Genomic DNA, 13,582 nt, shown 5'->3' with positions numbered 1-13,582 from the left:
CGCCAATACCAACCCGTCGCCGATTCGTCACAGCCCCCGCGGCCCAGCTCTGCGCTCGGTTCGCGGTCCAGCTCACGCGGCCGCAGAGCAAAAGTTCCCGGGACCCTGGTAGAGCTGGTGCTGAATTTTTTGAGCCTGTGGCGCCGGTACTAGGGGCAGCTGTTGACGAATCTGCGGCGAACCTGCGAGCCGGAAAACGCGCGGGACAGGCGGCTGTATCTGCGCCTGCGCTGGGGCGGGGCAATGGGGGCGGGGCCCTAGTGGGCGTGGTTCCTGGTGGGCGGGGCAGTGTGCTTTGGGCTGCGCGGCAGGTGGCTTGGAGTCCAGCACTTCTGCGCCCGCCTGCCTTCCCTCAGCCTCCGCGTCGGTCTTCCCGGAGTGACCTCCTCCCGCCCTTCCCCCGCTCGCGAGCCCCAATCTCTCCTGAGCTCACACGTGCGTGCCTCCACAAACTCCTACTGGGCACCAAACGCGTGTGCGGCCTCGCCGCCCGCCCAGAGGTATGGCCCGCTCTCCGCAGGCCACGACCTTTGCAGGGAAACGGGCCACAGACTAGGAAGAAGTCGCAACTGGGGTGATTTCGGGTATTGATTGATGTCCTGGGACAGGTGCTTCACCGTTCAGCACGGTAGCCATCAGCCACCGGGTCAGTTCCTTGGTTGCACTGTCCACGTGTCAAGGGCTCGTTAGCCACCTGACACAATGCACAGCGTAGATATAGGACCTTCAGTCTTGGCAGAACGTCCTATGGCGACCTTGGGGAGCGATCTGGGAAGACTTCTCAAAGAGGTACTATTTCAGCCCAGAAGGCCGTTGAGGTGACATGGAAAACATTTATTCATTCAACATACATTAACTAATTGCCTGCTGAGGCAGCAAGCACTCTTCCAGGGCACAGAATGAAGCAAAGTTCCTGTTCACACGTCAAGAGGGCAAATAAAGTACACGTACAATACATCAGATGGCAGATAATGGTAAGAAAAATTAGGGAGAGTAAGAAAATGAGTGACCAAGAGCGGTCTCCTTTTAAAAGCTCCATCCTGGGTGCAGTTAGAAAAATGGACGGTAGGGGGCAACCGCGGATGCAGAAAGCCCCGCAGGGCGTCCGGTGCGTGGACAAGGGTGGGCCAGGTGGTGAGAAGGAGCTGACCTGGGCTGGACCGGATGGGTTGGACGTGGGTGCGAGTGAGCGAGGAGCGGAGGATGATGCCTTGCTGGGACTCTCCGAGAACTTCTCCCGGGCCGCTCCTGGACTAGGGCTCTCACTCCCGGTTCCTATTACAGCTTCCTCCCTTCTCTATTCCCCACATTTTCCTGAATCCTGTTACCCAGTAACTTCTCAAGAGATCCTGCACAGAGGATAAATTTCTTAAGCCTTTGCATATCTGAAAAATGCCTTTATTCTTTGCTCCAGGTGGATTCACATTTGAGCTAGATGCACAATTTTATCAGCACTACGCTCTAACCATCTGGGCTAACCACCCACTCTGACTGCTTAATTTTAAATGAAAATCACTTTGCTCCTCTGTCTTTGGCAGCCAGCTTTGCTGCTGAGGTGGCCCACAGCCCTCTGGAGAAAGTCCCAATCCTTCGCATGTGACCAGGTTTTTCTCTCTGGACACGTTTAGGATCTCATCTGTGGTGTCTGACACTTGGCAAGATGAGCTTTGGAGTCAGGCCCCGTTCCTTGACCTGGCGCTCTCTGCCATGTGGTCTTGAAATGATGGGTACCCTTGTCTGCAGCACCTTCCTGTATTGTCTTCCTAAAATTTCCTCCACTATATCTTGTAGTCTCACTCTCTAAGATTGATCTCAATCCAATGTTTTCTCTCTTCTTTTCTATCTCTTTGCCTTTTTGCCTTCTTTCTGACAAATTGCCTTAACTTCGCCTTTTAGCTTTTCTGTTATACTTATCTATTTGTTTGCATTTTATTTTATTTTATTATTTAGTCATTTTATTACTTTTTTGATTTGGGGGAAAATCATAATTTTCATTTCCAAGAGCAACTTCTTCTTTTCTGATTATTTCTTTTTTCACAGCATCGTTTCTTGCCTTGTGTTTTTTTGTTGTTGTTTTGTTTGTTTTGGCTGGGCCATGAGGCATGCGGCATCTTAATTCCCTGACCAGGGATCAAACCCGCACCCCCTGCAGTGGAAGCACCGAGTCTTAACCACTGGACCGCCAGGGAAGTCCCCGTTTCTTGCCTTGTGGGCACAAAGCTTTTCTTATCTCTCTGAGGGTATTATTTAGAATGCCTTTGAGCCTTTCCTTGGCCCTCTGCACGTCTTCCAGTTTCTCTTCTGTTTGGGCAGATTTCTGTCTCACCTGTGGATGGGATTTTGTTTGGTGGGGTGCAGGGAAGCTCTTGCCTGTCAGTAAGTGCAGGTTTTCTGCTGGGGCTAAAGAAGCTCCCTCCCCTCTCCAGCCTGGGGGCAGGTGCCTGGCTGTGGCTGCTGCTTTCCAGAAGCTGGCAGAACCCTCAGACTCCCACAGTCCAATAGGTAGACATTTATTTTAATACCTTGTTGTTAGCATTACACTTAAAATGAGTGAATTTTATGATATGTGTGCTTTCCACTAAATTTTTTTAAAAAAGAATGGATGATGAAAGAGATTGAAAGGAAAGCCCCTGTCTCTGTGCCCGGGGGCCTGCAGACCTGGAGTCTTTCTCCAGTGCAACACTGTCCAATCCAACTATGACGTGAGTCCCATATTTAATTTTAAGTATTTTATAGCCATACTACAAAAAAGTAAAAAGAAACAGGTGAAGTTAATTTTATTTATTTATTTATTTGGCTGCTTTGGGTCTTAGTTGCAGCACGCAGGCTTCTCTCTAGTTGAGGCGCGTGGGCTCCAGTGCGCACGGGCTCAGTAGTTGCATTGCATGGGCCCCAGAGTGCATGAGCTTAGTTGCCCCGCGGCATGTGGGATCTTAGTTCCCCAACCAGGGATTGAACACACGCCCCCTGCATTGGAAGGCAGGTTCTTAACCACTGGACCACCAGGGAAGTCCTGAAGTTAATTTTATTTATTTTTTATTTTTAAAAATATATTTATTTATTTGTTTATTTATTTATTTATTTTTGACTGAGTTGGGTCTTTGCTGCTGCATGTGGGCTTTCTCTAGTTGGAGCGAGCAGGGACTACTCTTTGTTGCAGTGCGCGGGCTTCTCATTACGGTGGCTTCTCTTGTTGCGGAGCATGGGCTCTAGGCTTCAGTAGTTGTGGCATGTGGGCTCAGTAGCTGTGGTGCATGGGCTTAGTTGCTCTGCGGCATGTGGGATCTTCCCAGACCGGGGCTCGAACCCATGTCTCCTGCGTTGGCAGGCAGATTCTTAACCACTGCGCCACCAGGGGAGCCCCTGAAGTTAATTTTAATAATGTGTTTTATTTAACCCAGTCCATCCACAATACTACCATTTCAACATGTAATCATGGAACTTCCCTGGTGGTCCAGTGGTTAGGACTCCACGCTCCCTCGCCGGTCAGGGAACTGGATTCCACACGCAGCAACGAAGATCCCGAATGCCGTAACTAAGACCTGGTGCTGCCAAATAAATAAATAAATAAAATTTAAAATGTAATCACACATAAAATCTGTTGATAGTGAGGTATTTTACATTCCTTTTTTGTACTAAGTCTTTGAATCCAGTGTGCACTTTTCACCTGCAGCGGATCTCCACTCAGACTAGCCTCATGAAGGGCTCAACAGTCGCATGTGGCTGGGGCTCTGGTATTGGATAGTGCGGCTCCAGAGAGCCAGCGGACCACGTGCTGGGGCTGGGCTGGTGTGCAGGAGCAGTCGCCCAGCACAGGGGGTCAGGGAGGAGACAGGGGTCCGGCAGCTCTGTATCCAGACTGACATGAGTCTCTTCACTCCAGCCTGCACCTTGCCCCAGCCCCCCACCATCCCTGGACACCCCCCAACCTCTCAAACCTCCCTGTAATGGGCTGAATGGTGGCCCCCAAAAAGACACGTCCAAGTCCTAATCCCTGTACCTGTGAATGTGACCTTATTTGGAAAAAGGATCTTTGCGGACGTACCTAAGTTATGGATCTCAAGATAAGATCACCCTGGATTATCCAGGTGGGCTCTGAATCCAATGACTGGTGTCCTTGTTAGACAGAAGAGGAGAGACACACAGGGGAGAAGGCCGTGTGAAGACAGAGGCCAAGGTTGGGGTGATGCTGCCACAGGAACAGCAGGAGCTGGATGAGGCAGGAAGGATCCTCCCCAGGAGCCTTCGGATGGAGTGTGGTCCTGCTGACACCTTGATTTCTGACTTGCGGCCTCCAGAGCCGTGGGAGAATGAATTCCTGCTCCCACCCCCCAGGGTAGTCATCGGGTGCAGCAGCCCCAGGACACCGACACGCTGCTTGCCCCTCGGGCTCCCCTCTGCAGTTCTCTCTGCTCCGCCGGGTCAGTTCTCCTTGCCTGCTCTCCTTGCCCTGTGTCTCCTTCAGGCTTTATTCCTTTGCTGCCATCAAAGTGACGCTTGAGGAGTGAGAGGAGACCAGCTTCTCTGCACAGCCATCTTGTTTAACTGCAAGTCTTGGCCTTGACCATGGTTTTATCCTGCTCCCCTCACTGGGTCACAACTGTCCATGGACCTGGCCCTAGAATGAGGTCCCACGCCCCCTATTTACTTAGACAGCCTGTGTTTGTTTCTGGGGGCTGCTGTAACCAATGGCAACAAATAGGGGAGCTTAAAACAGCAAGAACATTTTTCCCTTGCATCTCTGGAGGCCAGAAATCCAAGATCAAGGTGTCAGCAGGACCACGTTCCCTCCAAAGGCTCCTGGGGAGGATCCTTCCAGCCCCACCCAGCTCCTTGTGCTCCTGTGTCAGCTTCACCCCAGCCTCGGCCTCCATCTTCACATGGCTTTCTCCCCATGTGATCTTCTCTTTGTCTCAGAAAGACACTTTAGGACTCATATGGATAATCCAAGATGACCTCATCTCAAGATCCTTAATTACATTTGCAAAGACCCTTTTTTCAAATAAACTCCCATTCACAGGCACCAGGGTTAGGACTGAGACCTACCACTCAGCCCACTACACAACCTGGGCCCCAAGACAAATGTAAGTGGCTCCAATCCCATTTCCTTTGCCTTGTCCAAGGGCAAGAGAGGGGCCTCATCGGATCTGCTGTCCCTGATGCAGACTTGGCTCTAAGGACTCCCCGGCCCCCACTGGGATCCGTGTCCTGCTTCAACTTCTCTGGGAACATGAGTCCGTGTGGTCCTGCTAAAACAATCGCCCCTGTCTGCCTCTGAGCCAGCTGGACCAGAGCTTGCACCCAGTAGAGTTATTTTCCAAAGAAACTGTTCGCATCTGTTTTAAGCTTGTGTCCTTGGGAACCTCCAAGTCTTCAGAGCAAATGCCTTTTGTTAAGGTGTCAGGAGGTACCTGACTCCAAGCCAGAGAGGAAGAAGGAAAACCACTGCCCAGGAGAGGTGGGCAAGCGTGGGGGAGGCAGGAGCTCCAAGCAGATGGCTTCTCCTGCAGCCGGGGTGCCTCTCGCTCCTTCTCAGAATGGGCTGCCTGGGGAGGAAAACCCTGCCTTTCTTCCTCATTTTTGTGCCCATATATCTATGTGGGGCTTTGTTGCAAGAAACCGCACCTGAGAGGCAAAGAAAACCATTCCTTGAGAGGCTCTGTAGACTAGAAGCACAGGTGAGTATACCCACTGTTGGGGGCAGTAGAGTTTTTTTAACTGACACCAGACAAAGCACAGAAGTCATAGAAACAGTAGTAAGCTTCTGTGCTCTGTGGGCTCAGCGTAGAGTTTGCAGGTCTTATCGGCTGCCTGTTTTCACCTATGGCTGGAATAGCAAAATGGGTTTGGGGAGTTTGTTCTAAAGCTGAGCCAGCTGAGGGTGGGTGGAGCTGGGGGCCACCTGAGGAGTGTAGCTGCAGGTGTGCTGGGGTGGTGGGGGCCAGCCCGCTGGGCATGGGGAGCAATGTCCCGGGTCCCCCACAGAGCAGAGACTCCTGTGCGGGTCTGTGGCCAGTTCCCGGATGCCCTGCAGGCATCAGGGCTGCGCCAAGCACTCCCCACTTTGATCCCCATGCACAGCCATCTCGCTGGCAGGTAGGACCCTGAGGGTCGAGGGGTAGAGTGTGGCGCTCGGGGAGGGATGGGAGCCGCCTGTGGCGCCCTCACCCACTGCAGCACAGACCTGGGGCTGTCTGCCGCTGTGAGCTCTAGCTTGGTGCGAGGGGGCTAGTGGCAGTGATCAGCCGCCTCACCGCGTTGCCCTGAGGATCTAATCCCCAGGAGTGCCTGTGTCCTCTCTACAGTTTTGGAGGTTCCAAGAGGCAACCCTAAAGCACCTGCAGGGCATCGCCAGCAACTACAACCTGTCCTTTGTCATGGAGGCCTGGTTCTGGAGCCTGGCCCACGAGAGCCAGGCCGTGGCCCTGGCACTCAGCCAGCTGCAGGCCGCCGTGCAGGGTGACCTGGGCCACCTCAAGACCTGGGTGTGGAAGACTCAGTGCAGAGGCCAGAAGGTGGACAACAGGCTGCTGGCCTTGGGCGCCGCCCTGAGTGAGAGGAGCAAGCAGCGCGCCCAGGAGAGGAAGGGGCAGGAGGAGCAGAGGAACGCCCTCTCTTGCTGGCCCTGGACGTGCAGGCCGTGCACGGCATGCTGGCTCGCCTGATGCCCCTCGTCCAGAGCCAGGGCGCCAGGCTGGCAGCTTTCAAGGGGCGGCTGCAAGTAGCCAGCCCTGGCACCGCCGCCCTGCGCGTGACCCCGGCCCCACCTAGACCATCGAGCCCAAGCTCCCCACAGCTGCAGGCAGGCAGGCAGGCAGGCACCCAGAGCTCCGCCTGAGCTCAGGGACCCACCTCTGGACTTCGCTCGCTGTCTCCAAGAGACGCAGGAGTCCCCAGGCCCAGGCAGCCAGCAGACGTGGCCCACCGAGAGCCCAGGAGAGAGTAAGCACCGTGGCCTGCCCTTCCCCATCAGTGTCCACTTTTCCCTCTGGTGCCTCCTTAGGCCTCCAGTCCCCTCCAGGAGGACTTCTCCCCAGGCTGAGCAGAGAAGACACTGCTTTACACCCCACAAAACCCGCCCTCAAAGAAAGGAACCGTCCAGGTGATGGCCTGCCTGCAGGTCAGGCCACCCAATGCACACACCAGTGAGGTGCTGCCCGCAGGCAGTAAATGCCCACTCAGAGTTGGTGATCACCCTGGTCAGGGTTGGTGGGGTCCCAAGGACGTCCTCAGCCGTAGCCAGCAGGAACCCTCTCTGCAGGGCCCTGGCCTGCATCCCATGGGGTCTGTGCCCACCAATGGAGGCCCTCCGGCCTTTGCAAAGTTGGTTCTGCTTTGCCACCTCTCATCTCCAGGTAAGGGTTTCTCTATGGCGGCACTACTGTACTGGCGTCTGGGGTCGGGTAGTCCCTAGTTGTAGGAGCATCCAGGGCATTGAACGGTGTTAAGCAGCATCCCTGGCCTCCGACTACTAGATGCCTGCTCAGCTTGAACTCTCAGCTGTGACCAGGCTGCTCCCTGTCTGGCCTTGCAGCCCACAGGGCCCATTAATCTGAAGCAGGTCCCTCCCCATCTGTGTGGTTCTAGGGGCCTCACCAGTAAGACAGGGCTGACGGGCTGACCTGGAGGGCACCACCAGGGGTCCCGGGAAAGGGGGGCTGTAGGTTTGGGGGCCACCAAAGTTCTGACAACCGAAACTGTCCGCAGACGCTGCTAGATGTCCCCCAGGGGTACAGTCATCTCCAATTGAGGACCACTGCTAAAGATTATGACAAAAGCCCCCAGGTGAAGAGAGGAGGTGGGGGCTGGTCACAGAACGCCCTCCACCCTGGAACCCAAGGGGCCAGTGGCCTAGAAATGTGCGTTCCCTGGCTCTGCCCCCAGCTTCTGGCTGGGTGCCCCACCCCTGCCCCGCCTACTCTTCTGGCAAGCAGATCTGGCAGGAAGTCTGGTCAGCAGGAAGCCCCCAAAGATGTCCATGTCCTGGTTCCAGACCCTGTGGATGTGTCACTTCACGTGACAAGAAGACTTTCCGGTGTGATTAAGGATTTTGAGATGGGAGCTGATCCTGGATTATCCCGTGGACCAGTGTCATCACAGGGTCCTTATAAGAGGGAGTCAGGAGGCTCAGTGTCAGGGATGCAGATACAAGGGCAGGAGCAGACATCAGAGGGCAGCAAAGGGCTTCTCCTTAGAGCCTCCAGAGGAACCAGCTCAGCCCACACTGTGATTTTAAGCCCGGGGAGACCTGCAGGGACTTCTGACCTCCAGACTGTGAGATGCCAAATTTGTGTTGTTCTGAGCCACTGTGTTTGTGGGGATTTGTTCCAGCAGCCACAGACACTCATCCAGGGCCCCCTGCTGGTGAGGAGTGTGGCTCAGCCAGGTGTCCTTCTTCTCAGTCCTCCCACCGGTAAGAGGCTGATCACATGAGAATAAGTGAGCCGCTGCCCCTTGCGGTGTGGGCTGACTCTCGCCCCTCTGTTTCTAGTTTGCAACGTGGACCCTGCACTCATCTTTCCGAACGCGTCCACTGTGAATGTGATCTTCTTCCGCCCGGCTTCTTCACTGGCCTACGGGCCCTGTCTGTCTGCAGCTGGGTCTGCACAGCCTTGGGCCACCTGGGCACCCTCCTCTCGTACACCAGCAAAGAAAATGACAAGCTGGTTCTGCATGGCCGAGACTCCCTGCCCCCCGGCTCCATCCACTCTGTGATTGGAGACCCGGCCTTCAGGGAGCTGCCCCTCCAGCCACTGCCAGACGGCTGTTGGCACCATGTGTGTGTCATCTGGACGTCCATTCTGGGCCTGGGCAGGTACTGGCTCCACATGGGCCGAAGGCTAGTGGCCACTGGCTCCCGCTTTGGGGAAGGCTATGAGATTCCTCCGGGGGGCTCCCTCATGCTAGGCCAGGAGCACGAGAGCATTGGGGGCGGGTTTGATGGCCCTGAGGCCTTTGTGGGGAGCCTAGCAGGCCTGGCCATATGGCACCGGGTGCTGGTCCCCAGGGAGGTCTCAAACCTGGCCACTGGGAAGGAGTTCCTGATGGGTGCCATCCTAACACTGGCCAACGCCGCATCGGTAGACGGATTCGTGCAAAGGGTGAACTGCACCTGCCTACAGCTCTGTTCCTGAGGCCTCGCTACACAGCAGCTGTGCTCACACGGTGGGCCGGCGGGAAGAGCAAGTCTTCAGCCACTCTCGGCCACCCCCGACCCCAGCACACTCCATAGAGGGCCCCCCACCCACACTGAGGATCAGGCTGCTGCCTCCGGCCTGGGCCAGGCACACCTGCTCTCTAACATAGGATGTGGGTATTCCACAGGGTGGGGGGAGGGCCCACAGGCAGAGCCGGGCCTCAGGATCCCCACGACTGCATTCTTTCCCTCTCTGCGGCATTCTTACACCAACCAACACCCCCCCATAGTAGGAAGTCATTTCAACACAGCCCAACTTGCCACATGGCAGAGCTGCGCTTCAGCTCTGCCTCTCCTTGGGCATGGGATTGGGGCAACCACAGGCTGGCTCCTGGAGAACTCTTATTTTCCTTGCATTAACTTCTGTGGTCCTCTCTCCATGTGGCTTGAGAAAGTTTCTCTTTGATTGCTCCTTGTTCCAACATCTCTCATGAGAAGGGCTGGGGAGTCCATTTCCTGGCCCCACAGCTCCTTCGCCCTGGGGGTTCCATCAAGGTTCTGTGGCAGCTGGTAAGGCCACTAGAGCTGCTGGGAAGGGGGCCTGCAGAGGGAGCAAGCTACTCAGAAACACACATTAAGGATGGGTGGGCAATGCTTTTTTTTTTTTAATTATTTATTTTTAGCTGCATTGGGTCTTCATTTCTGTGTGTGGGCTTTCTCTCTAGTTGCAGAGAGTGGGGGCTACTTTTCATTGTGGCGCGCGGGCTTCTCATTGCAGTGGCTTCTCTTGTTGCAGAGCACGGGCTCTAGGTGTGCAGGCTTCAGTAGTTGTGGCACACGGGCTCAGTAGTTGTGGAGCACGGGCTTAGCTGCTCCGCGGCATGCGGGATCTTCCCGGACCAGGATTTGAACCCGTGTCCCCTGCATTTGTAGGCAGATTCTTAACCACTGCGCCACCAGGGAAGCCCGGGTGGGCAATGCTTTTAAAGAGTCTGTATTGGGGTATAATTTACATACTATGAAATTCACCCATTTTAAATGTGCAGTTCAAAGATTTTCAGTAAATTTGTCGAGTGTGCAACCATCATCACGATCCAGTTTTAGAACATTTCCATTGCCCCCCCCAAGAAATCATGCCTGTTGGGGTCACTCCTGTCCCCACCCAGCCCCTCCTCCAGCTCTGCACCCACTCACCTGCTTTCCGTTTCTGTGGATTTGCCTGCTCTGGACGTTTCACATAAATGGACTCATTCACTGTGTGATCCTTGGTGTCTGGCGTCTCTCACCAAGTATCGTGTTTTATAGTTTCATCTGTGTTGTTGTGTGTCAGTGCTGCGTTCCTTTGTATGGCTGAATGACCTTATGTTGTAATGGACCATGTTTTGTTTTGTTTGTTTTGTACATCAGTCAATGGAAACTTGGGTGGTTTCCAGTTGGGGGCCCTTGTGAGTGAAGATTCTGTGCACAGTCTCATGTGAAGGGTTGTGTAGGCATATGCTTCTGTTTCTCTTGAGTGAATACCTAGCCATGGAATTGCTGGGTTGTATGATAGAATCATGTTTTTTTTTAATATTCTTTTTTTTAAGCAAATTTATTTATTTTTATTTTATTTATTTTTGGCTGCATTGAGTCTTCGTTGCTGCGCGTGGGATTTCTCTAGTTGCGGCAAGCGAGGCTACTCTTCGTTGCAGTGCACGGGCTTCTCATTGCGGTGGCTTCTCTTGTTGCGGAGCACGGGCTCTAGGCACGCAAGCTTCAGTGGTTGCGGCATGCAGGCTCAGTAGTTGTGGCTCCTGGGCTCTAGAGTACAGGCTCAGTAGTTGTGGTGCACAGGCTTAGTTGCTCCGTGGCATGTGGGATCTTCCCGGACCAGGGCTCAAACCCATGTCCCCTGCATTGGCAGGCGGATTCTTAACCACTGCGCCACCAGGAAGTCCCCAATCCATTTTAAAAGTGAGGAAACAGGGACTTCCCTGGTGGTTCTGTGATTAAGAATCCGCCTGCCAATTCAGGGGACACGGGTTCGAGCCCTGGTCCGGGAAGATCCCACATGCCGTGGAGCAACTAAGCCCGTGCACGCCACAACTACTGAGCCTGCGCTCTACAGCCCACGAGCCACAACTACTGAGCTCACGTGCTGCAACCACTGAAGCCTGCATGCCTAGAGCCCTGTTCACCACAATGAAGAGTAGCCTCCGCTCGCCAACTAGAGAAAGCCCGCGTGTGTCAACGAAGACCCAATGCAGCCAAATATAAATAAATAAATTAATTTTTTTAAAAGTTGGAAAAGATAACTTTTAAAAAAAAAGTGAGGAAACAAACTAGAGAGGTCTGACGGAACCGCGAGGGGCCTGGTTTCAGCTCTGCATTGAGGAGGTGGCTGGAGGGCACTGCTCCATGGAGAGGGGCCTGAAATCAGTCTCTGGGGCCTCTTAGCAGTGCTCCCATCTCTGCAGAGCTGTCTGTGGCCCCAGCAATCCCAGGCCTTCAGCTCAGAGACTTGGCCAGCCACCACCTGCCCGCCCCCCAACCCCCACCCCCACCCCCACCCCTGGTCTGTGAGTCAAGGTCAGGGGATGCATCCTAGGTCTGGAAACACCCCTGGGTGGCCACGGGAAGGTCCTGTAATCACGGACTTCTGCTTCCCCTGGCACTTCCCCAGGACGCATCCATCTTCATGGAGAGCTGCCCTTCTCAAAGCGTCCTCTTTCCCAGGCTCCTCTGGCCTATTTTGGAGCCCTTGCTCTGTCTCATTCTATTGAGGTGGGAGAGATGACATCTTTTGGGGGGAAGGCTGTTAATTTGATTAGGAAGTGTTTCTTGAGGTCCCTAGCACTAAAAGACCACACAGGGTATTTCCCACCCTCCCCTCCCCCGCTTTCGGGTGCTTACGACACCATGGGGGACCCAGGATATTTCACTTCTACAGCAGCATTTCTGCCAAGGTTCACAGACCCTAAGACAGTGGGTATTTGGCAGAAGCATCATGGCTGTGGGCGGCCAGCCGCATCGCATCTGAGAGTCTCCATGAGGGCAGGGCAGCCTGGGAAAGGGCTTGGGGAGGAGCTTCGTGGGAGCTCAGGTCGATAGGAATTTGGGAAGGGCTGGCTTGTCCAGCTGAGGAGTCTGGGCTCTGTCGAGGGCAGCCCATCCAGGTTTTGAGCAGGGGAGTGTGAGCACGCATCTCATGTGATCCACCATCCCCACTGAGTGAGTGGCATGAGCCACATCCACCTTGAACCCCATCAATCCCACCTTTGACCTGCGTCTGCTCCGTTCCTGAGTGGGGGGAGGACAGAAGGATCCAGAGGGGCTTCTCCAGCACCACCCCTCCGTCCCCGGGACTGTTCTCACTTCCCCATCGCTGTGTGCAGCTCTCCTCCTGCCTGGACGGTTTCACGCAAACCACACTCGTCCACTTCGTTCAGTCAAACCAGCCTGGGACCACCCCTGAGGCTCGTTGGAGCCGGTGCCAGCTTCACTCTGCAGCCTCCAGGCCCTCCTCCACAGCCAGGGCCATCACATGCTTGTCAACATCCCTTGAAAGGGCAAAGCCAGGTCACACTAAGGAGAAAACACCTTTTCTGAAAGAACGTTGTTCTTAGTATTTTCAAAAAATTGTTGCACAGTGATCGTGGGAAAACTTAATCCTGTTGGGCTTCCTTCCTCTTATTTTAGTTTCAATTTTGGTTTTATTTTGAAATATGTGGAGGAAGAGCCTGTAAAGAACTTCTAAAATCTTTTTATTTTGAAAAGTTTCAAGTTTAAAGAAAAAAGTTACAAGAGGACTACATTGCACGTCATTTATATTTACCCCATATTCATCACCTGCTAACATCCTACCACATTTTCTTTCTCCCGCTATCGGTAGCTACGTATTGTGATTACCATTAGCTTGTGAATCATCTGAGACTACGTTGCAGACATCACATCACAACCCCTGAATATCTCAGTGTATGTCTACTGAGAAAAAGGACTTTTCTGATATGACCCCCAGACAAAGATCACCCTTGGGGGACTGGGCGCAGCTATAACACCGCTATGTAATGTACAGTGCAGATCCAATCTTTGCCAATTGTCCCCAAAATGCCAGGCCCACGAGCAGCCTTCAGTTGCCCATCTCTTTATCTTCCATCCAAGGCAGTCACTCAGTCGTTCTTGGTCTTTCGTGACGCTGACACTACGGGACGAGCTGGCTAGCTGTTTAGCAGGTGTCCCTCAATTTGGGTTCATCTGCATTTTCCCCCTGGGATGGGATCAGTGGAGCGTTTTCCGCAGGAAGGCCACAGGGCTGTGTTGTGTCCTCAGCACAACCGTTTGCTACGTGGTGATCGGGCCTGACAGGCGAGTCCACCAGGCGGCGGGACTACAACTCCCAGAAGGCCGCGCGCGCGCGCGCGCCCCGCAGCCGCCGCCGGGGCACGCGGGTGCCGTCTGGGCCACGTG

General features: G+C 54.2%; 1 protein-coding gene across 1 annotated transcript; it reads left to right on the top strand.

The window, feature by feature from the left end:
• The first annotated feature begins 5,537 nt into the window (after nucleotides 1–5,537).
• On the top strand, nucleotides 5,538–9,134 carry PTX4 (pentraxin 4). Its single transcript, XM_060124784.1, is given in 5 exon segments — nucleotides 5,538–5,678; nucleotides 6,306–6,641; nucleotides 6,644–6,806; nucleotides 8,492–8,551; nucleotides 8,554–9,134. Coding segments are annotated over 5 exon segments (1,281 nt in total).
• The last annotated feature ends 4,448 nt before the right edge of the window (nucleotides 9,135–13,582 follow it).

Source organism: Lagenorhynchus albirostris, chromosome 15 (assembly GCF_949774975.1).
Source record: "Lagenorhynchus albirostris chromosome 15, mLagAlb1.1, whole genome shotgun sequence".
In the NCBI taxonomy this organism is placed as follows: domain Eukaryota; kingdom Metazoa; phylum Chordata; class Mammalia; order Artiodactyla; family Delphinidae; genus Lagenorhynchus; species Lagenorhynchus albirostris.
This window is presented reverse-complemented; position numbering and strand designations above follow the sequence as displayed.